The 21,892-nt window shown below is 46.3% G+C and overlaps 1 protein-coding gene across 2 annotated transcripts in view; it reads right to left on the bottom strand.

Moving 5' to 3' along the window:
* The window catches only part of LOC106652120 (early growth response protein 1-A), a 68,151-nt gene that overhangs the window by 24,481 nt on the left and 21,778 nt on the right, over positions 1-21,892 (bottom strand). The window contains exon 1 of one of the 2 annotated variants that reach the window (XM_014370905.2): positions 7,884-8,223. The exons of the other annotated variant lie outside the window; for it this stretch is intronic. Within the exon in view, the coding sequence (XP_014226391.1) occupies positions 7,884-7,979 (96 nt within the window). The 5' untranslated portion in view covers positions 7,980-8,223. Of the gene's footprint in view, positions 1-7,883; positions 8,224-21,892 lie in introns of those variants that run through there. 2 annotated transcript variants of the gene reach the window in all.

Genomic DNA, 21,892 nt, shown 5'->3' with positions numbered 1-21,892 from the left:
TGAAATCGGGTATATGCAAACATTTTTCTTTTTTATCCCAGCCGGCGCCGGGCCAGCGTTGCCACGGCAACGAACGAGCAAAATACCTTTCCTCTTCTCCCGTGTCCTTTTTATTTTTAGGGATGTGTATATTTGTATATTTTTAGCCCGCGCGCTTTTAATAAAGGGCCGAGAAAGCCGACGACGCGACGACGAGGAAGTCGTGTCCTGTTTTCCTTCCTTTTTATCTTCTCCTCTCTCTCTCTCTCTCTCTCTCTCTTTCAATCCCAGCGATTAGTTGCGTAATTAAATGCCGCGCGTATCGACGCTCGTAAATATATTTGGCGAGTCCGTGTTTTTTTTTTCAATCGTGCGTGGAGCAAAGTCGAATCGATTGACAAAGCCTTTGTTTACTATAATCCTAAGCGCTGGCGGTGGCGACGGCCTCGCGGCTCTACTTATAATACACACGATCTTGTCTTAGAAGAACGCGAGGACGGAGAGAGAAAAGAAGCGAAGCAAAAAAAAAATCTAAAATCTTTTGATCCGCGTGCGATGTTGACACTGAGTTATATTATCCTTACAGTACGCCACACACGTGAGCTGCCGCTGCTGCCGCGTATATTGGCCTTATAGCGCGTATACATATATGTATACACACGCAGACCGGTAGAAAACGAAAGTGATAGGATTTCATGCGCGCCTTGTGTGCTTTATGTATACGTGTATACGGTAGGTACTGAGGGTACGCGACGATCGCGACAACAATGAAACGATTAAGGTAGAGAACGCGCGGTATAAAGGCAAGGCCGGTGCAAATACAGCCCGGATGATGTACCACGAGTTGAGCGAAGAAGGAGCGAAGCAGGGAGAGCGAGAAGAAAAAAACGCGAGTAAAGTATATTAAACGATCGAGAGGATTTGCGCGAAAGAAACGCAGGCCAGCACATCCGGACACGACTACGGAGCTAAACGCGATATATGTGCGCTGTGCTGTGCCGTGCCAGTGAGTGTAGGAGAGCGAATTATAAAGCGGAGGCGTTTGAAAGATTTCCGGATCTGGTTAGCCGCATCCTCTCGACTTTTTAACAAAGTCAACTGAGAAAAAGGCGGGCAGGAGAGCTTATAGCAGCATAATGTATCTCTCTCTATATACATTACGAAAATCGCTTCCTTCACGCTCGTTTGGGATTTCGCGAGAGGAAGGACTTTTGCGGCGGCGTCGCGGCGGTAGAAGCACTTAGGCTTGTGCACAGAGCACCTCTATAGCAGCAGCAGCAGCAGCAGCGAGCCAAAAAATGAGTATCCCACAGAACGACGACGATCCACGCACGTAAAAATTCTTCAGACTGACCCGAATACTTATGGCACATATCGTCCGCCGCCTGTGCGTGTATATACGCCGCAAAAGTCAAATAAAACTTCGTCGAATTGTGTCAACCTCTCGGGGGCTCGTACGCGCGAGGCAGAGATTCGTGAGAAATATATACACCGCCGCAGAGCTAACTCGAGCTCTTTTTTGTACTCGCAAAAATAAACGAGGTAAATTTATAGTAACGCGTAGGTGGCAAATTCACCGGTGTGTGTGTGTGTGTCTGCTTCTGCGGCGTCGCAAGGAAGCGAGCAAAAACGGCAAACAAAGCAAAAAAAGAAAACGAGAAAAAGAAGCGGCCATTAAGTCTCCTATATATATATCGTAAGGATGATCGGGGGAGTCTATCTATGTATGAGTAAAAGATCGCGAGGGACACAACGCATGGCAATATAAGAGATTGCGTCGATCGCACCGACGACAGATCGCTTAAATACGGAACGTGAGAGAAGCTCTGGAATGTGCCGACTCTTCTCTGTGTGTTACACTGCTGCAGCGGAGCGCGAGGACGCGTTTATAGCCCTACTACTACCACTACTTTGACGCAAGGACCAAGCGACGAGATCCCGGCCTGCAGCGTATAATAAAATTTCCATTTTTTCCAACTTACGATGATGCTGCTGCCGCTACGGTCGAAAATAAACGATCGCGTCGATTCTCTTTCTCGCATTATTCGCGAACGAAGAAAAAAAGTGCGTCGCGCGCGCGCGCGAGTCCGCGAATCACTGCCCGCGTCGTTGCAGCAGCAGCAGCAGCATATTATACACGTGCGTCGCGCGTATTGCACGATAAATTCGAAGCCATCGCTCTTGTATATAAATACTTGCGGGCGTCGCGCGCGCGCGTGAGAAACCGATAGTCCTGCAGACGTAGCCGGGCATGGCCAGCAGAAAGAAAGAAAGACAGAAAGAGTAAGCGAGACACCTGGGCAATAAACGTAATATTTTATACGCAAAAGTCCGCAAAAAGATATCTCGTCGTCGGGCGTGCGTTAAAGTGTTTTCGGAAAGATATAATGTGTCGGGCGTTAGGTGCACCGCAACCGTATGTATACCATAACGTACGAACGATAAGTCGACTTGCGACTCGATCTCTCTCTCTCGAGAGAGAGAGGTGTATATTATTAATCATTAGTATACGATAATAGGTGCCACCGCCATCAGCTGCTGCTGCTGCTGCTTTGAGCCGCACGACTCGAGGGTGCGAATAAATAAACACGTATTAATCTCGAATCTCGAGTTGTTTTTTTTATAAACAGGGCATATACGGGGACACGTCTCGGTAATGAGATACGCATCATCGTCGTCGTCGTCGCGAGCGGTGTGCACAAGGAGAAATCTCTACCTTCCTTCCTCCACCTCCGCCTCCTACACTAATATATATTCTTCTCTCTCTCTTACTTTATTTTTTATTTTTTTGTTTTATTTTCGTTTCAGGGAAGCGACGAAAGTTTTGTCGCACTCTGCTCCTCTTCTCGAAGGCGAGCGCGCGACAAAGGTGAGTATATATATATTACGAGTATCATCGCGTCGCTTTATGCGCCGTGTACTCGCTGTTTTCTTTCGTAACACTAATATGTATATAATATCGGCACGTCTTCTCTCTTTACTCCCGATAGGTGTGACACGAGCTCGTGCAAACAATACCTCGTCGTCGAAGCGCGTGAAAAATTCAAACGCGTCCGCGTGTATTGGAAAATTAGGCCTCGACGTTATACACACACACGCGCGCGAGCGCCCCATTAAAATAATAATCGCGCGCATACATTGGCACTCGAGGCTATTTACGCGTAAGACGACGACGACGACGCATTTTCCAATCGCCTGCGTTCGGACTCGCTGCTGCTGCTGCGATGGCTGTGCGCGCAGATGCAGGCGCGAAAAGGATAAAAAATTACGCGCGCGCGCGGACGCAGAAGAGAAGGAGGTGAAATGGTAAAAAGCGAGAAAAAAATGCGCCCGAAGGCTCGAAAACTTGCGCAATACATCGTCGTCGAGTTACGCCATTTTTGCAGCTTCGCAGATCGAGACTACTGCGACACGCACACATGGACACCTGTCGTCTCTCGGGCAGCAGCAGCAGCAGCAGCTCTTCGGTCAGAGATATCAGACGAGTGTATAGATATAGGCGCGCGCTTGTGTGTATACTCCTTTTTTTTCAACCGTCTTCCTCGCTGCGCCGATCGCACGCGTCCCGAAGAAAACTCGTTGGCATCTGGTCGAGACTTAATTCGAGTTTGATGAGTGCATATACGTACGCGTGTAAGTGTGTGTGTGTGCGTGTGTGTGTGCGTGAGTCGACTTTTTCACTTCATCTTTTTACATTTAAACATTGGCGAATCGTTAAAAGAAACGTCGACTGTATCGACGCGTTCTCGGCTCCGCGAGTTACTATAGATGGTGTGGTATTCGAGAGCTCGAGGTGCTGCGCAGGTGCCTTTGCTCGTGCACCGCGGAGAAGAAAGAGAAGGAAGGGAGTGAGAGGGACACGAGCATTTACGTATGTGTTATTGACGGCTTGATTGCCGATTGGTATGAAAAATTGTTGTCGAACGATTTATCTCGGGCCGCGCTCGTACTACACGGCTCGGTAAGCGTTTGAAAGAGTCGCTCCTTCTTTTGCGCGCGTATACACGTCGATCTTATATTATGCTCTCCGCCGACGAGAGAGACGAAGAGAAATCACGTCGTGTCCCGATGGCTTGACAAAGTGTTTTTATATTATGTAATTAAATCGACGACAACCAAATGAGTAATATACACCCAGTGCAGAGCAACATCAGTAGCAGCAGCAGCAGCAGCAGTAATAGCAACAGCAATAGCAGTGCTTTATGCACTCGTATAACGAGTTTAAAACGACGTTTTAAAGTAGATTGTCGGACGATTTCCGCGTGACTTACATACGATAAAAGCTGCTGCGCCCCGGCCGCACCGAGAGAAAATCTTCTTTTCTTCGCCGTCTTGTCCTATGTACGGGCTCCGAATGTAGCTGCGCTTATTACCTAAATTTCGTACAATACGCGTATTCCGCTCGACGAAACCACAAAAGCGACCTCGAGAGCATCGGCCAACAACAGCAGCAGCAGCAGCAGCAGCAGCAGCAGCAGTAAGCGGTGGCAGTAAAAGCAAAAGCAAAGGAAGAAAATACGTTTTTAAAATCCTCAAAAGTGTATTATAACTTCCACCTAACGCCTCCCACAATTCGTGCGATCCGAAGCGTGCGGTTTGCGCCGGTATACACGCGATCGATTTTTCAAAAGAAATCCGCAATAGAATCACGTGAAAGAAGATGCGCGTGGGTGTGTGCAAGGAGCCCGAGCGAGCGAGCAACACAACAGACGTCGGTGCAATGGTAGAGGCATTAGAGGATCGGAAAAGAATAAAAAGCAGCAGCAAGAAGAAGAAGAGGAGGAGGCAAAAGAAGAAAGCACACCTTGCACCGCGACTATATACACTCGAAAAAGGGAACGAAAGACGCAAAAAAAAAAAAACGAAAAAACGAAAAGAAGAAAAAAAAAGAGAAAGCCGCGCACGAACACGTGTATGGGTATTGCAATCGAGGCACGACGCTGGTATATACACGTATACGTGTACGAGAGACGATACACAGGTGTACGATGTATATATACAGATATACTGCAGCGTCGTATACGGGACATATAACCTTTTGCCGCAATCGAGGAGAGGCGATGATCGAGGCGCTCGATAAAAAGGGTTAAATTGACGTACGCTCCTAATGGTCTCGTCGTCTTTCTTCTCTCTCTCTCTCCTTCATTTTGTATTATAATGCCACCTGCGACCGATATAGACAATCGTTTGTCAATTGTCCGTGACATTTTATTGCAGTCGTAGCTTCGATTAGTTCGTTACGTCGTTATTACAATATATTATAACCCCAGCAGGCCGCGGACTAAGTTCGCCGCCGCCGCCGCGATGCGATGCGAGCGAGAAAAATCGCGCAGCTCGAGCGAGTCTTAATAATCGCGTTGGCATAAGTGTGGGAGGTCATCATCGGCGGCGGCGGCGGCGGCGACTGCAGCCGAGAGTTATTATCGATGAGCCGAAGGTCGGCGCAATATTAGCACTGTACATAGCTGCTGCTGCTTCGTGCGTCGTCGGACGAGTCGGAGCAGCAGCGATAATTACGCTCGAGCGCAGAGAGCGAGAGAGAGCAAAAAAAATATCATTGAACGCGTATAATAATAATTCTATTTCAGAATGCGCAATCTGGTTACCCCGGCGCTGCGCACGAGCTCGTCGGCTGCACCGAGAGCGCTACACAATAAATTGCAAAAATTGGACGAGAGGAGCGGATGTTTTTCCGATTCGCGCGCGACTTACTAGACTTATTAGATTACAATTTTTTTTTTCTTCATTTCTCACTCGCAAGAGAGATAGAGAGAGAGAGAAAACGATCGATTAGAAGCACTAAATCATTCGCGCGTGTTTTGACACGATCGATCTCGACGCAGTCGACGTCTGAATATACATAATAAGGCGCGCGCGATGTAATGGTCGTTGGCGTACGCATTAAAATATTTATTCAAAAGCTCGCGCAATATAAAGAAGAGGACGAGGAGCTGGCCGAGAGGAAGAAGCTACGAAGGGAAAATCTCGGCAGATGCGAGATGCGAAGTCGTAGTAGTAGTGGTAGTACAATGGGACGCTCGATCGATCGGAAAAATAATAGGCACTTCCAGGCTCGGCGATCGGAGCATCTCGCGTACGCATGTACCCGTGTGTAATTTGAAATTATATTTTCCTCGCCTATTGTCGTACACCTCGTATATAGCACGTCTCTCTCTCTCTCGCGTCTCTAGCACTTGATAACGCGCTGATGATGATGATGATGATGATGATGATGATCGAGTATATGCGCGTCTATATAGCTGCACTCGGCACAATTCAAACGCGTTGCGATCAATTTTGCGCTCGGCTGCAGATGCGCCGCTCACATAGTATATACTACTATATAGGTGCGATCTTTGCTCGAGCCATCATTAAGGTGTAAAGGTGTACGTGTTATATAGTAGCAGTCCGGCTACTGCTCGAGAGAGAGAATAATGTGTATAAATATAAAACCGCTCCGTGTACATACACACCGAGGCACTGAATATACACGTTAATACAAGAAGACGCCTTGTCAGAGGGATATCTTATGTGTGTGAGTATGCAGCAGTGCCGAAGGATTTCGAGAGTCATCATCGTCTCGCGGGGATGTATTATGATTCATCGTTCTCCGCTGCACCGCTGCCGCTTACACTTACTTACTTGCTCTATGTCGAGATAGCCCTAAGGGTACACAGTTCGTAATCATGCAGGAGCTTTTGTTCGAGGGACTTTTTAATGTACGACAATGCAAGTTGAGAATAAAGAAAAAAAAAGTGGGTGCAGCCGCCGATCGATCGAGCCACGCTGAGAGAGAGAGAGAGAGAGCTGATGCGAAATAGCGTAATGACAAAAAATTCGAGATCTATAATACGCGTGTAGCAGCAGCAGCAGCAGCCACGACGACAGCAGATAATACGTGTATATAACTATATGTAATGACAAGGCGCGAGTGCAACGAATTCGTAGCGGAAAATAATGTATACATAATAATACGCGCCAGGCCACTGCTGCTGCTGCTGCTGCTGCTGCTTTATAGACCGTCTCCCTCCGGCGAAACGACCTCGAACTTGGACCAGTCGCGCTCTGCAGCTGATGCTGCCTGTGTATATGTCTGTACGTACGTATAACGTATGTTGTGTGTATGCGCGAGTGAATACATATATAGGGCATTGTGCTTTACCGCGCGAGAGAGGTCGATCGATAGCCACTCCGGCGCGCATACTCCAGCTTCGCGCGAAGCCGCCGCGACGCGTAATAATACATAGGCGCCTACTACAGCTACACAGCACTAGTACCCGGCTCGCGACTCGTCATCCCGCCGGGGGATGCTGCTGCTGCTGCTGCTGCTATACTTTGTACCACTCGAGCCACCCAACTTTGCTTATATATACAGATATATATAGTACTGGTACGTAGACAGGAGGCGGGAAAAAAGGGGTCGAAAAAGCTCGCGCGAGCTTTTAACGAGGCTGTTTACTCGCCGAGGCGGCAAAAAGCTCGCTCTCGCCTTTGCTTTCCGAGAGTTTCAATTTTCTCCTCTTTTTTTTCTCTCTCTTTTTACGACGTAATTTTATACGCGATGGACACGCTAGTTGTATAAGTGCACGTGTAGCGCGCGCTTCATATCTTTCTATTTCTGTGCGTTACACGATAAAAATTCCCGAAAGCCAGGATTTTTTCCTGCATCCGCGCGTGACACGTGCGTCGGAATAATGGATTTTACGTCGTAAAAAAAAGAGAGAAGCACCGTTACGAGCAGACGAATATCGATGAATAAAATTAAGACAAGGATGAATAAAAAATAAACAACGACAAGCTCGAACGATGACTCTCTTTCGAAAGAGCGAGTTAATAAATGCAAGTATGTTGTCATCATGCAATGTCGTGCTCGCGAGCTGAATTTTGCGGACGGGCGCACTCACCGGTGATCTGCAGCAGTAACCGCAACCCCATCCGCGGCTGCAGCGCAGATTCTCGCTGATCCACGAGCTCTCGTCCCTCAGCACGACCATCATCATAATAATAATAATAGCAAATTGTCAAATTTCGACGATGGTAATTTTATCGCACACCACGGATCAGAGTCGGAGTCAGTCTTTGGCACTGATTTGTATACGATAAACCGCAACGGACTGTGGCACCAGCGACGGCGACGGCGGCGGCGGCACACGGCGAGTGAGTGAGAGCCGGAAGAATAATCGCGCGCGAGAGATGTAGGCTGCCGCTGGTGTGCGCGACTCGCCCCAAGGTCGGGAGCTGCTGCACCCTCCTGCGAACGATAAGCCAGCGCGAGGCTATAAGCTCGCCGTAGCCACCCTCTCTCGCCTGCTGGCTCTCGACGGCGCATAGCCTACCACCACCTCCTTTACTCTGCTCTGCTCTACTCTACTTGCAAGCGGCTCTCTATGCTCCGTTGTAGCTTTCATCTCGGCTGCTGCTGCATGTATATAACATTGCTATATATCCATATGTACGTATAAAGTAGTAGCGGCGACGGCGGCTTTATATCGATTGCACGCGGCTCGACTGTGACTGTGCAGCGGCGGAGCACCAGCGAGAGAGAGACAGACGCGTTCACGGTCAAGGTCGCATAGCAGCAGCAGCAGCAGCAGACCCTGGCGACCCCTGCGCCGCTGATAGGGCGTGCGCCTGACGCCTCGTGTGCTTCACTCTCTCTCTCTCTCTCTCTCTCTCTGATGCTCTCGAGCTCTCGTTCATACACTCTTTTATGCACTCGTTATATGTACGATGCGGACTCGATAAAGCGGAGCAGCTCACTGGGCTTTTCTGCGTACATATACTCGATTATAATCCGCTGTTGTTATTCGCGCCTTTGAAAACGAGTTAATTTCGATTTCTTTTTTTTTTTGAATTTTTTTTTATTATTACTTACGAGTTCGTGTACGTGTGTGCGCGAGGTAAAATTGAATGTAGCGTTGCGTCGCTGATTTGTTGAACTTACCTAGAACATGAAAATAAACAAAAAAATTAACATTAGCAAAAAAAAGAATGCATGAAACGATTAATGTTAATGATTATTAAATATGGTAAATAGGATTCGTAATCAAGGATAGGAGTCGATTGCATAAATATGATATACGGTACGGGGGGCGGCTGCAGCAGCTCTGGGACGACTGGAGAGTTATCGGAGATCGAACGAGCTCGACTCGAGAACTAAATATACACATGCGATATGGCAAAAAAGCCAGGTGACGATGTTGACCTTTCACACGGATTAAAAAAATGCGATTTTGAAATACTCTTTCACTATGTATGCTACAGGTGTCGTGTGCTTATGCGATATTCTAGCTACCACACATAATAATAAGCACACGAACGTGTAGTGTATGTGTGTGTATGTATTATAAAAACGATAATGTCGTAAAGATTAATGTCATTATCAGGAATCAAGGACGCTTAGACATTAGTCGCGCGCCGTTCGCTTGCGAGAAACCTAATAAAAGAATGAAATAACGAAGTGGAGGATGGCAGCGAGAAAGAAAAAAAAAGAAGAAAAAAAACGAAGAAGACGAAGGAATCTCTGCTGCTGCGTGTAGGCGGTCGAGCAGGTGCTGCGTGTATATGTAATCACGAGCTGAGTCTTCGGACGATAACTCATCCACTCGCGCTCGCTGTGGCTCGGCAAGTGTATTAAAACGAGGAGACGCAGCAGCGGAGTACAGGCGGACGATCGAGCCTCGTCATCGACAAACTGCGCGAATTTTATCGATGACATAAGGGTCTCTCTCTCTCGCTCGCCTTGTAGCACAGTGCGTCGCAGCGGGATGCTATTTTTTTTCTCTCTCTCTCTCACCATCTCGCTCGTGCTTCTTCTTCATCGTCGTCTTCACCTCTGGCTGCGGCTTTTTTTACGTAAGAAATCGCCGATTACATTATTTCCTTGCACGTATATAACATATATAAACTCTCTCGTCTAACTGTATTACGGCGTGTGTAAGGTCTGCGCGGTGGAATTATGCCCGCGAGCTTATATATATACACGTGATTCTTTTTTTGTAAATTCTAAATTTTTTGTACATTCAGCTGCATCGAGTAACGTGTTTATATCCTTTCATACAGATTCACTTATCGCATTGTCTTAATAATTTCTAAAAGATCCCGGAGCGCCGAGAGAGAGAGAGAGAGAGAACGTGTCAATACATTATCTCAAAATAAGAGTCTGCGAAGAGAGGCGCTGCTGCCACGGCTGACGTCTCTCTTTAAAAATGAAAATGTACAATGTGCAGAAGGGAAACCCCGCAGAGTACGCATCATCTGCCGCACATCGACGAGAGAGAGAGAGAGAGAGAGAGCATTTTTGCTTCGAGTCGGGAAACGCGCTTTGAAATTTCTTTCACTCCTCTGGCGTCTATCTCTCTCCTTCTCTCTTTCCCTACTTGAAATATTATGAACATTTATTATCCACTATTAAACAGGTCACAACGGTACCGCAGGTACTTGCAGCTATTTATATGAATAAAAAAAATAGTTAATAATTCATAAATTACGTCTAATACGTTCGCGTTGTATACGCACGTTTCTATGTACGTATACGCTACCGCGAATCGAATTTCATAAATCAAAGGAAAATATTTATCGTCCTGCGCGGTGCAAGGGGCTTCGTTGTAATACGTTGTATTTGTTGCGAAACGCCGAACAATAGCGTAAATAGCGAAGAATATAAAACAATTAAGAGATTTTAATTAATAGTTTAAGCTTAAAAAAAAATTGCCTCGATTGATTGATTATCATTCGTCATAATGTAACTTGGCGGCGAATCGTCATCGATACATTTACCAGCCCCATAGGCATGTCTCCGAGATGTGTAAATAAATAAAAAAGCAAAAAAAAATAATCAATAAATAAAAAATATATATATACTAATCCGCAGAATGGTTGCGAAGGAGGAGTAGAGGCAGAGCACCGAAACACCTGATGTGCGCGATAAATCTGCATAAATATTCATTAGCGCTCATAGGTGTAATATAGCCTGTATTATTAACGAAAGGAGTATATTATATTTATATATACGCAGCCCCGGGGTCAATTCTTCTTTTTTCTCACGGGCGCGAGTACGAGTGGATTATGATGCTCTTCCAAAATAAAGATTACTCGCGCGCGCAAAAAAAAAGAAGAAGAAACGGCTAAAACCTTACGTTACGACCCGATAGTCGCGCGCGTGACAGGTGGAATCGAGCGAACGTCATCGATGGGCATATATTAAAACGATACGATTTTTTTTTCATCGTATTTTAAATAAACATCAAAACATATATAGTGAAATATTAAGAAAAATCGATCGTACGTTATTAAAATGGGAGATCGCGTCAGGTGTTTCCGCGAGAGCTTTTACTCATACAGGCAGCTAGCGTCGCTGGTCCCTGACATGTAAACAAATTAGTCATTACCTTTTCCGTCGAGCGCGTTCGTTAAGAAACGCGTCGATCGACGACTTGCAGTCGTACGGCGCGGCACGTGCATAATAGCGGCAATAATAAGCCACACGGCGATGAATTCAGGTAGCTCTCTCGCGTACGGATGAGCTACCGACGACGCGCATATTACGCAGCATGTGTGTGTGTGTGTACGTGTGTGCTACGATATCAAAGGGTAAGCCATATAAGACTGCGTACGTAGCCGGTTTATATGGCTTGGTTCGCGCGCAATTACCGTCAAATGGATTTTCTAATTGCGACCACCGAGAGATTGCTCACGTTCGATCATCGCAACGCCCTTATAGCTACCGCTGCTGCTGCCTCGTAGTCGTCGTCGTCGTCGTCGTCGTCGCGCTACCTCATTACAAAAAAAAGAGTAAAAATAAAGAAAAATCCAATTCTTTATAAATACTAGGGGCATCGTATAATCCCTCGATCGATGCGATTATCGTTTTCGTCTGTTTGGCATACCTTATAATATTATATTATATGTATCAACGATTACGCGTAGCTGCGATGTAATAATAATAATAATAATAATAAAGTGTGTGCTCGTTTTTTAGTGGCGAGATGCAGCAGCGGTCGACGTCATCTCAGTCGTCGTCGTCGTAGTCTAGTGTGTCTCGGCGCTGTCGGATGTGTCGTCCTCGCAAGCAAAATGTAGCTCGCCTCGCGCGTATAATGCGTAGTCTGTAAAAAATCAAATTTTCACCGGTTCTCTGCATCCGAAACATTTGTACCCTCGTTACTTTGTCGGACTGTCATTTTTGTGTCACACTGGAATACTGCCAGGCGGTAGAGCATAGTCTGCAGAGTGTGTAGCAGCAGACGGGCTGCAGCTCGTGTGTAGCTTTCGCCACCTCCTCCGCCGCCGCCGCTGCACACTCTCCGAATTGCACATATATACGATCGCCGTATTTGCCTCGATCCACTGCACATCTCTTCTGGCTCAACCAAAAAATAATCTATTAATAATAGAAAATTTATATACGCGGCGGCGGAGCATAAGCGAGTTTTGCTGCGATTTCTTTGCCAGGAAACCGTTGCATTATTAAACACACGCTGCTATATGCGCGCGATCACAAAGAGTTATGAGACGTGCGCGGGCAATTTACATAAGTACAAGACAGACACACGGCACTGATTCACTCAAAAAGAGGAAACTATTAGTTATTCGTTCGACATTATGGTAAATAATCATATATATTTATACAAATATTAATCCTTTAACAATGTATAGCGTAATATCGCATTCAAGAAATTGCGTAAGCCGCGCGCTTTATCATTTCGAAAATATTTTGGTGAACTGCCCCACGCGATTATCATCATTATTATTATTATTATTATTATTATTATTTCGAGTCTGCAAAAAATACTGTTACAAACCCGTTCCCTTCTTTCTTTCTTTTTTTTTTTTACTCTGTCGTCGCGCTCGTCAAGGTAAAAATATATATAAAAATATAATATAATACCGGGCCGGCGATCGTTGCGCAAAATTTACATTTTTAAGGTAAATCTATAATCGCAGACTGCGCGGCAACACAACGTCGTCGTCGTCGTCGTGAGCGCACAGGTGCGTCGTCGCCGCCGCCGCCGCCGGATCGTCCCACTTGGAATGCTATATTATACACGCGAATTCGAGTCTCTCTCACTCTCTCGTTTTTGGATGTCTTTTTATTTATATATATAAAGTTCTCCGTCTCTCTTCTGATTCAGCGAGTAAAATTCCACCTGACGCGAAAAGCGTATCGGGCTATGCGGCGGATCGGCGCAACACGTGAAGCGAATCGATTATAATATTCATTAAGGCTATATAGGTGTACCTGTTGGCTTATTGTGAATAATGAGATTATCGCTTTAAAACTGTCGAAATATAAATGTCCGAGTAGCTGCGAATGTAAAAAGAAGAATTATGTTGAGCCACCTACGCGCTTCGAGTTCATGTATATATTGGCCACACACCGTCTTATATACTGTAAATAATAATGTGATCTTATGACCTCTATAGCGCAAACCGATCGCTGCTTAGATTGTCTTAGGCGCATTCACAATGTACATAGAAAAAAAACCCTGACACTTGACTCTCGTCGAGTTTAGTTGCGGGTGATGATGATGATGATGATGATGATGATGACAGCAACGACGATGATGATACACACACACACACAAACACACAGACGAGAGGCTTGTTCGCTAGTCATCGGGTTCTCACGTTATACACATGCGCATATAGATATCGATAGGAAAACGATGTCTCGAGGACGCGCTCGAGCTTTTACATAAAACAACAAGCGAGCGGGGGAGATCATTATACACCGCCGCGATCGATTGAAATTTTCGTGGCAAAACACAATGGACGAGCTCGCGCGCGCGCGTCTGCGGCCGTCGCGATGATCGCGCGCGCACGTGTGTTCTCCATACAGCAGAAGCAGCAGCGTGATATTCGCTACGCGTACTTATATATACGTACCGACGTCGTGTCGTCGATTTTTATGATCGCACATTTCTACACGCGTCTATATGCACGCGGCGTTTATTATGTTATGCGCGCGCCTAACTACATTTATCGATCGACAATTGAATTGTAATTATATGGCGCGCTTACAACGTACACACACACACACACACACACACACACATTGCGCGGGGATAAGATTTTTTTACTCGTGCAGTATCGCAAGCTTTTCTTTTAACGTGTACTTTATGGCTTGTTATGCTCCACACTACGACGCCGGCGCATATTGCGAAACGATACCGATATAAATATGAAATAAATATTCAAATCTAAGGTAATAAAACACAGTGTGTGCACATAGATCAGTGGCAATCGCGCGAGCGCGCGCGTTTTAATATGCGAACATAACCGCGGCGAAAGAATCCCAGGCGACATGTCGCGCGCGCGCGTAATATGCGCTGCGCACTGCATAATAGCCCGAGAAAAATACAGCTATAAATAATAAAGTATATTATAGGCAAATCGCGTGAGTCGACTCGAGAGAGTGAGAGAGATAGGATAGCGTGTGTATTAAGTGGAAAATAAAAAATTAACTCGTGTCGAGGGAGTAATAGATATCGCATTCGCACGAGTATGTGTAATGATACTGACGGCCGAGTCGAGATCGCGAGAGACGAGCTCCGCGCGACGGTGACACATGTCTGTGCGTTTACGCAAAGATTGGATAAGAATTAGCAAAGTTAAAAGAGACGGGAAAAAAAACTCATGTCGAACGAAGAGATTCGATACGGAGCACGCGAGATAGATTCAAGGAACAATTTCTCGTATACGTATTTCGTTGCGCCGACGCGATCGGACAGCTCGGCTTTGACTCGACTCGAGGCGCACGAGGATAAACAGCGTATCTTCGAAAAATCTTAAGTACGTATATCGATTAAAGCGAACATAATCCCCGTTGTGAATCACCCACGCAGGAGAGAGAGAGAGAGAGAGAGAAGAACAAGAAGAATAAGAAGACGAAGATGAACGAACGAAGAAGAGCGAAGGAGTTAATCGACGGATCTATCTCGACCGCAAGCTAATGAAGAGCCGTCAAAGCTCTCTTTGGCCTGTATATACAGTATTCGATCTGTATACAATATATATCTTTAAAAAATTTCTTATATTACACCGATGCGCGGCAGCAAAAAAGAAACCTGTTGCGTGTATAGTAAGTAAATGTATCGTCGATCGCGAGCAACAATAAAGGCAAAAAAAAAAAATCAAATAGGCAAGACAAAAAATAAAATATCATATCTTATAATTGACCAACGCTGCAGCAGCAGCATCGCACACAACCCGTTCACGACTATTTATGAAAATTAAACTCCAACGAACACGTGTATATATAAATGCGTGTAAACTTCGGGTACGCGTAAGATATACGATATAATACACCACACAAACAAACACACACACATGCGCAAGTTATAAAGTTATGCGCGTGACCTATCACCGACGGCGATTCCGCAATCGTCGGCAGCTTGACCTCAGGACGCCCACGCGCGCGCGCTTCATCGCCGTTCGTTCGTAACTGCGAGCTAATTATCATACTCGTTTGCCTCTTCTTCTGCTGCTGCTTCTTCTTCTTCTTCTCCTCTTTTTTTTTTTTTGCTCGTACCCTTTTTTCTTTCTCTCCGCGTTCTTTCTCTCTTTCTCGATACCAGATAAAACTTGGTCGGAGAGCTTCGGGGCCAGAAATTCGAATCCGCAAAATCGCTCTTAATGGATCTCGCTGCGGAATTTTTTTTTTTATTTAAACCAAATATTATTATCGCGCTTATGCCGTAGCGCAATACGTAACACATATTTTTCGTATAAATCGTCGATTCTCGAACGCGCGTACACGTTTATTGAAAAGCGTATACGACCGAGCGAAGAAAGCAAAAAAAAAAACATTAACGAATTAGGTGTTTATGGCTGGTTTTCGTAATTGTCGAAACTCCTCGCTACCCAGCGAGACGCGCAGATAAAAATCAACGATTATACATGCAAATACGTAATTCGTTCACGAGGCCACCGACAACTTGAGTCGGTCAATTTTTAAGCACGAGTGTAAATATACACACACACACACACACACACACACATCGACGAAGGAAGCCACTGTTTTTCCAGCAAATACACTGCATACTGTGTAATGGTGGTTGGTGATGCGTCTAAACGAGGGGAAAAACGGCCTATAATACTGCACACGCGCCGCGCGCGATATTATACAGGCCCGAAGGAGGAATTTGCTCGGTCGTCGTCGCGCGTCGTCCGTCGAGCGTAAAGCCCCCGACTACTACTCGGCGCAGTCATCATACATATCGCAGTGTTGTATATCATTACTACACTCGAATGCCGTGTAATGCGTGTGCTGTTTGCTCCTATCGAATTTAGTGGGGGTGGCGCGAAGCGCATTGTGTTGTTTTTTTGCACACGTTCGAGTTTTTTTTTGAAGCACCTTCGAATAATTGAATTACATAATTGAAAGGGGATAATTTTCCAATTGATCTCAAAAGCTGCGCACAAATGCAAGATCTTATCCGAATACTTTATTACAAAAGTGAATTGCTATAATACAGATTCCCTCTCTGCCTCTCTCTCACGCGAGGGACTTGTAACCCTCTTTCTCTCAAGCTGTCAAATTTCATTAACTCACTCACTCGCGAGAAATTTCGAGTCTTCTCACTCTCGGGCTCTCGGCGTATTATGCACGCTCGAGCGCCGCTCGCTTATTTTGCGCGCGCGCGCGCGAGCTCGTATCACTGCACTCGCCGAGAGAGTTTATACGAGCCATATAATGTACACGATCGGAGAGCCTGGCGCGTCATCGCGAGTGTCATCTCTCACTGTTACTTTGGTGCGGGATTTTTCGTAAACATATCGCGCGTCCGTGTGCGATGTGCTTTAACGGCCACAGGTAAAAAGAGCATCGAGGAGAAGAGTCGCGCACCGATCGTCGTCATCGGCATTGCTTTTCTAAATATATAATGTCGCGCACACATATTTATATGCATTTACACACGTATAGGCATGTGCGGGCGACTACGAGCGAGCGAGATCTATAATATGTAAAGGGGGGCGAGCCGTGTTCGCTCCACTTCCGACGCTTAGCAAACGCGACGCTTCGCTGAGCATTTGCTCTCCCGTCTATCTATCTCTATCTCGCGCACACATGCTTGCGACGCGATGCTTCGCCACCAGCAACATCAGCATCAGCGTCAGCATCATCGGCGGCGGCGGCGACGACACAACACGCCGAGAGCAGCTTTAACGGACAAATAACGATACACACAGGTCGAATACATTAGCAGCGACGGCGGCGGGTTCTGCCAGGTCGCTGTGTTCAGAGAGCGGCGAGCAGCCGCCGCCCCCGTGAACGCGATATCGCGCGTAGCCTTGCTCCACAAGCTCGCATCCCGTTTTCTCGCTCGCTCTCGTTTTTTTTTCCTCTCCCTCTCTCTCTCTCTCTCTGGGGCAGGCCATTATTAATACCCCAGAAAACCGAATGGATTTTTCATTAAATAAAGCGAACGAGCGCGAAAGGGTAGTTATACGCTAGTGCGAGCCGTGTAAAAAAGCTCGTCGAGCAACGCGAGAAGGAAGGAGCACGAGATTATTTCTACGCGTCGATTTCGAGATGACGCGAGCGACGAGCACCACCCACTCGAGCGATCTCCGATGCAGTCGATTTCGCTGATAAAAATAACGCGCGACTATATATTATTAGCTACGCGACTGAGACGACTCGATGATACTTTTGCTAGCGATATTGTGCACCTGCAGCAGTAGCGTGGCGTCGGCGAGCTGCATTGTTTGCCCTTCTTCGGACTCTGTGTTTGTCTTTTATATACTTTTGCGCGTGCGTGTATCACGCAGACACACTCGAGACATCGGGCAACTTTACGAGCCGAGCGTATATAAATCTGCGTATACCCGCGCTTATGTATATAATGCGTTTGTTTCGCCGCACTGTATGTACGCATGTACGTGTGCACTCTCTGCTCGGCAGAGAGGATAAGGAGGAAAAAATTCGGCGCTCGCTCGTCGATTTATGCCCCTCGTGCCATAAAGAAGATTCACGACTTTGTTGTATTGCGCGCACAGCACCGAGCAGAGAGACAAGAGTACATTATATCGATGTAATTAGCCCATGTATAATAATCGAATGCTCGAAATTATTTTATGTCGTGTCCGTCTGCGATCGTCTCTCTCTCTCTCTCGTAAATTAGCGATTATGAAAGGCCGTTGCGCGCGCGGACATATATATTTTGCCAATCAGACGGTTCACTCGGCTTAGATGCGTCTGGCGGTGCTTTACTGGCAATTGGCACTTGTCCCGAGACACCGATCGGCCGCGCAAAAATGCCGAGTGCGCGTTGCATTTATTTCGCGAGACGCGTTTATAGTTTACGATCGCGATTATAATACTCGAACTGTCTCGATAAAACTGGACAATCGTGTTTGTGTTTTTTTTTTGGTTTTTGTTTTAGACTAAAAAGCTTACCCAGACTGTCTTGTTAAATTGGCCGGCGCACAATCCACATCCGTCCGGTGTGCGCGATAGGTGAAAACTGTGCTCCACGGCGAGACCCAGCGTAACTCTTCGCTGCGGATCGGCTTTTAACGGCCGTCCCTCTTGCTCGCTTATGATGGTTATTTTGATGCCGTTTGTCGATTGACGCCGCTGCGATGTACAATTTTCCACACTCGTGTATCGTTGATCGAATTCGATCGAGTTCTCGATGCGACGACGACGGCCGATGCACGGACGCACTCGCGCGGAGCTCGGAGTTTCTCAGCTTTTTCCGATGCACGCGATATCGAACGAAAGTCGCTGCTTCTCGCCGTCTTACGTACACTGTCAAAATTTGGCAAAATAATTTTTTTGTTCACTACACAACGGCAGCAGAGGTAGGAGACGACGAAACAAACAAACAAAATTATTTGTTACTGCACTTTTTGCGAGATTATGTGTGTTATTGTACGTGTCGGTTGCGACTTTGCGTGGCCTATCTCACTCCCGACACGAAAAGTATTCCTCGAGACGAGAGAGAGTTTTGCTTTTGCTGCAATTGACACACGCACACACACACACACCACGGACACAGACACAGTGTCTTTTCTTCAACGAAAAAAAACGAAGAAGAGAAGAGCGTTATCGGCCTGGTGATATCGACTGGTCGATTGCGCACACGGGCCTCGCACAATCAAACGAACAACAATAAAAAAGAGCACACGAATTATTACTCCTTCGCTTTTATTTATGTCATGCAGCTTCGTTCTTCATACGGAGATGATGAATTACGATACGATTGCACAAGAACAATAACAAGGAACAACAAAACAAACGATATTACACGCACTTGAAACAGAACCAAAGAATCATCATCGGCAAAAGCACGCTCCGTTTTATTTATTTATTTATTTATTTATTTATTTATTTATTTATTTATTCGTGTACGAGAGAGCTTTCGACACGGACGAACTTTTTTTTCTTCAACGTCAGATCTCTCTCTCTTCTCGACTCCCTCTTTCTGAAGCACGATATACGTCAAGGGAAAGAGAGAGAGAGCGCGCGCGGAACCTCGCTCGCACGACCTTTGCTTTAGCGCGTTCTCGCGCTGACTGAGAGACAGCGTGTAGCGGCGGCCGCCAGTTTACGGTGCTGCGCTGCCGCCGAGCAGCCTTTTGCCTGGTGCGCGCGACCTGGTCTCCCACTCTCTTTCTCTCTCTCTCTCTCTATACTTTGCACGCGAAATTCGCTCTCTTATCCCCGCCGCTGCCGAAGCATGCACGTATAAGCTCGGCGGTGTGTACGGGCGAGCGCGCCACCGATCGGGCTTCGTAATTCGTACGCCCTCGCTTTATTCCGCTGCTACCGCTGCGCTGCACACGGGGATCGACGCCGGTGTGTGTGTGTGTGCGCGTTGCTACCTCCTCCTACTATTCCCCATCTACCTATACGTATTCGCACGCACACACACCTATGCAAGGTACACACATAATAATAATAATCCGGCGCAGAGAGCGAGAATATCTAGCGGTATAGAACTCCGCGCTAAAGTATATAAAGTGGGGAGCGTTACGCGCTACTACTACTGTACGCGCGACGATGCAAAGAGAGAGAGAGAGAGAGAGAGAGAGAGAACGACGGAAGTTTGGGTGGGATCGTGCCCGCCTTTTTTCACGCGATCCGCGCACAGGCTGTGCTGCTGCTGCTGCTACGGCCGAGCGCTATATATCGCTCGTACACAAACGCGTGTACGTTTTGCGCTGTTTACGGAAGGAAATACACGCCTCGTTGATACGAGAGCTTTTGTTGTCGCGCGAACCAACCACTGCGCGAGCTTTGGGATGGAGCTTGCGAAGAGGATGGGAGTTTTGGTGTGTGCGTTTTACCATCGTTAAACGGAGAATTTTTGAGGGTTGCTTTTTGATAATATGCTCTGATATTTAAATTATTTTTAAAATTTTTATGCGACTTTGATTTAATGGCGAATTAGAGATAATTCGCATGAACTATTATTTAAAAAACTTGCAAAAGTGTTTACTTTTAATTACTTTTTGTCGATAGTTTTTTTTTTTACTTTTCAAATATCTCAAAAATTATACGAGTGTCCAAGATTTTAATTTTTCAAGATACTTTCCTACTTCGTACGATTACACCGATAGATCGTAGAAATCAGATTTCAATAAATCATCGGTGAATCGGCACCATAAAAACGCGTGAACCGGAGTTTCAATACGAATTGCGGCGTCGCGTTGCGTACTCGCAGTCGCGCTACGAACCACGCCTCCGAACACCCCTACTTTCTCGGCTCCGGTTCACGACTTTTTTCAGCATTTACGTTTCCTTCCTTCCTTCCTTCCTTCCTACATTCGTCGAAAAAATGAGCTGCGGCGCGAGCGAGCCTCGCACCGATACGCAAAAACGGGCTGTGAATCGTGCGTGGGTGTTTCCTTTTCCTTCTGTGTGTTTTCTATTACGTGAGCTGGCCGTGTACAGTAAATATGACATCGCATCGACAGCGTACGAATGAACTACTGCAAAACGAGTGGGAGATTTTGATAAGATGGGTGTCGTGCGTGGGTACACATGTTTTCGCGACTGATTTATACCTGCCATTACGCGCGGAATTTAATCTATTTCGCCGCGAGTTTATTGGCGCAATCGATGCAAATTTTTGAAAGCAATCATTTGAAATTTACAATCAAAATATTGTGCGTGTTTATTTCGAGTTCATATACGAACTTTTTGCGATGTATAAACAAGATACAATTACGGCAGAGCTAATATCTCAATATCGATCGGTTGAAACGCAGCGCGCGTCGAGCTACGGTAGCTCGGCTTTCTTCTTTTAATTTGAAACAAAAACAACCGCGAGCGTGTGGTACAAATGACGTAATCGATCGCGCCTGGTGCACATTTTCCTTATCTGCGCGCGATATCGACGCGTCTAAATTATGTACAAAGTCCATATAAAATAAGCTACACACGCATATCGAGCGCTGTTTTTCCAGATTTCTCAATGTTTCGCGCGGAAAACGCTCGTGCGCGCAACGTGTTTAAAGCACCCATACGCACACACGCCTGGCATGTATAATATTAAATACTAGCGCGTATATGCGCGTACTATTTGTATAACCTTTGCGCGAGCATAAATTACAAGCTCGCTCGCTGGTGCGCAGTGCAGCAGTCCAAGAATGTGCATAGACGCGAGAGTACACATTATAACGTGCACTTGCTGCTGCTGCTGCTGCTGCTGGCGCGAGAAGAACACGTTCCGAGCGACATTATGTACGAAAAAAAAAAAAAAAAATTAAAACTTATAAAAAGGCTGGCAGCTCGAGGTGCGATATGTCTCGATATCGGCTACCGATCTGGGAAAGCGCGAGCGAGCAATAATTTCGCGCGATATTTTTTCGCGTTTATTAAGTATCGATTGCTATCGAGAGCGCGCGCGCAATATTCGAGACACACTATCACCGATGCATTAGAGGGGGGGGGGGGGGG

The sequence above is a fragment of the Trichogramma pretiosum genome, unplaced genomic scaffold, assembly GCF_000599845.2.
Source record: "Trichogramma pretiosum strain Unisexual culture from Peru unplaced genomic scaffold, Tpre_2.0 scaffold13, whole genome shotgun sequence".
NCBI classification, from domain to species: domain Eukaryota; kingdom Metazoa; phylum Arthropoda; class Insecta; order Hymenoptera; family Trichogrammatidae; genus Trichogramma; species Trichogramma pretiosum.
Note: the sequence above shows the minus strand (reverse complement) of the source record. Positions and strands in the feature narration are given on the sequence as shown.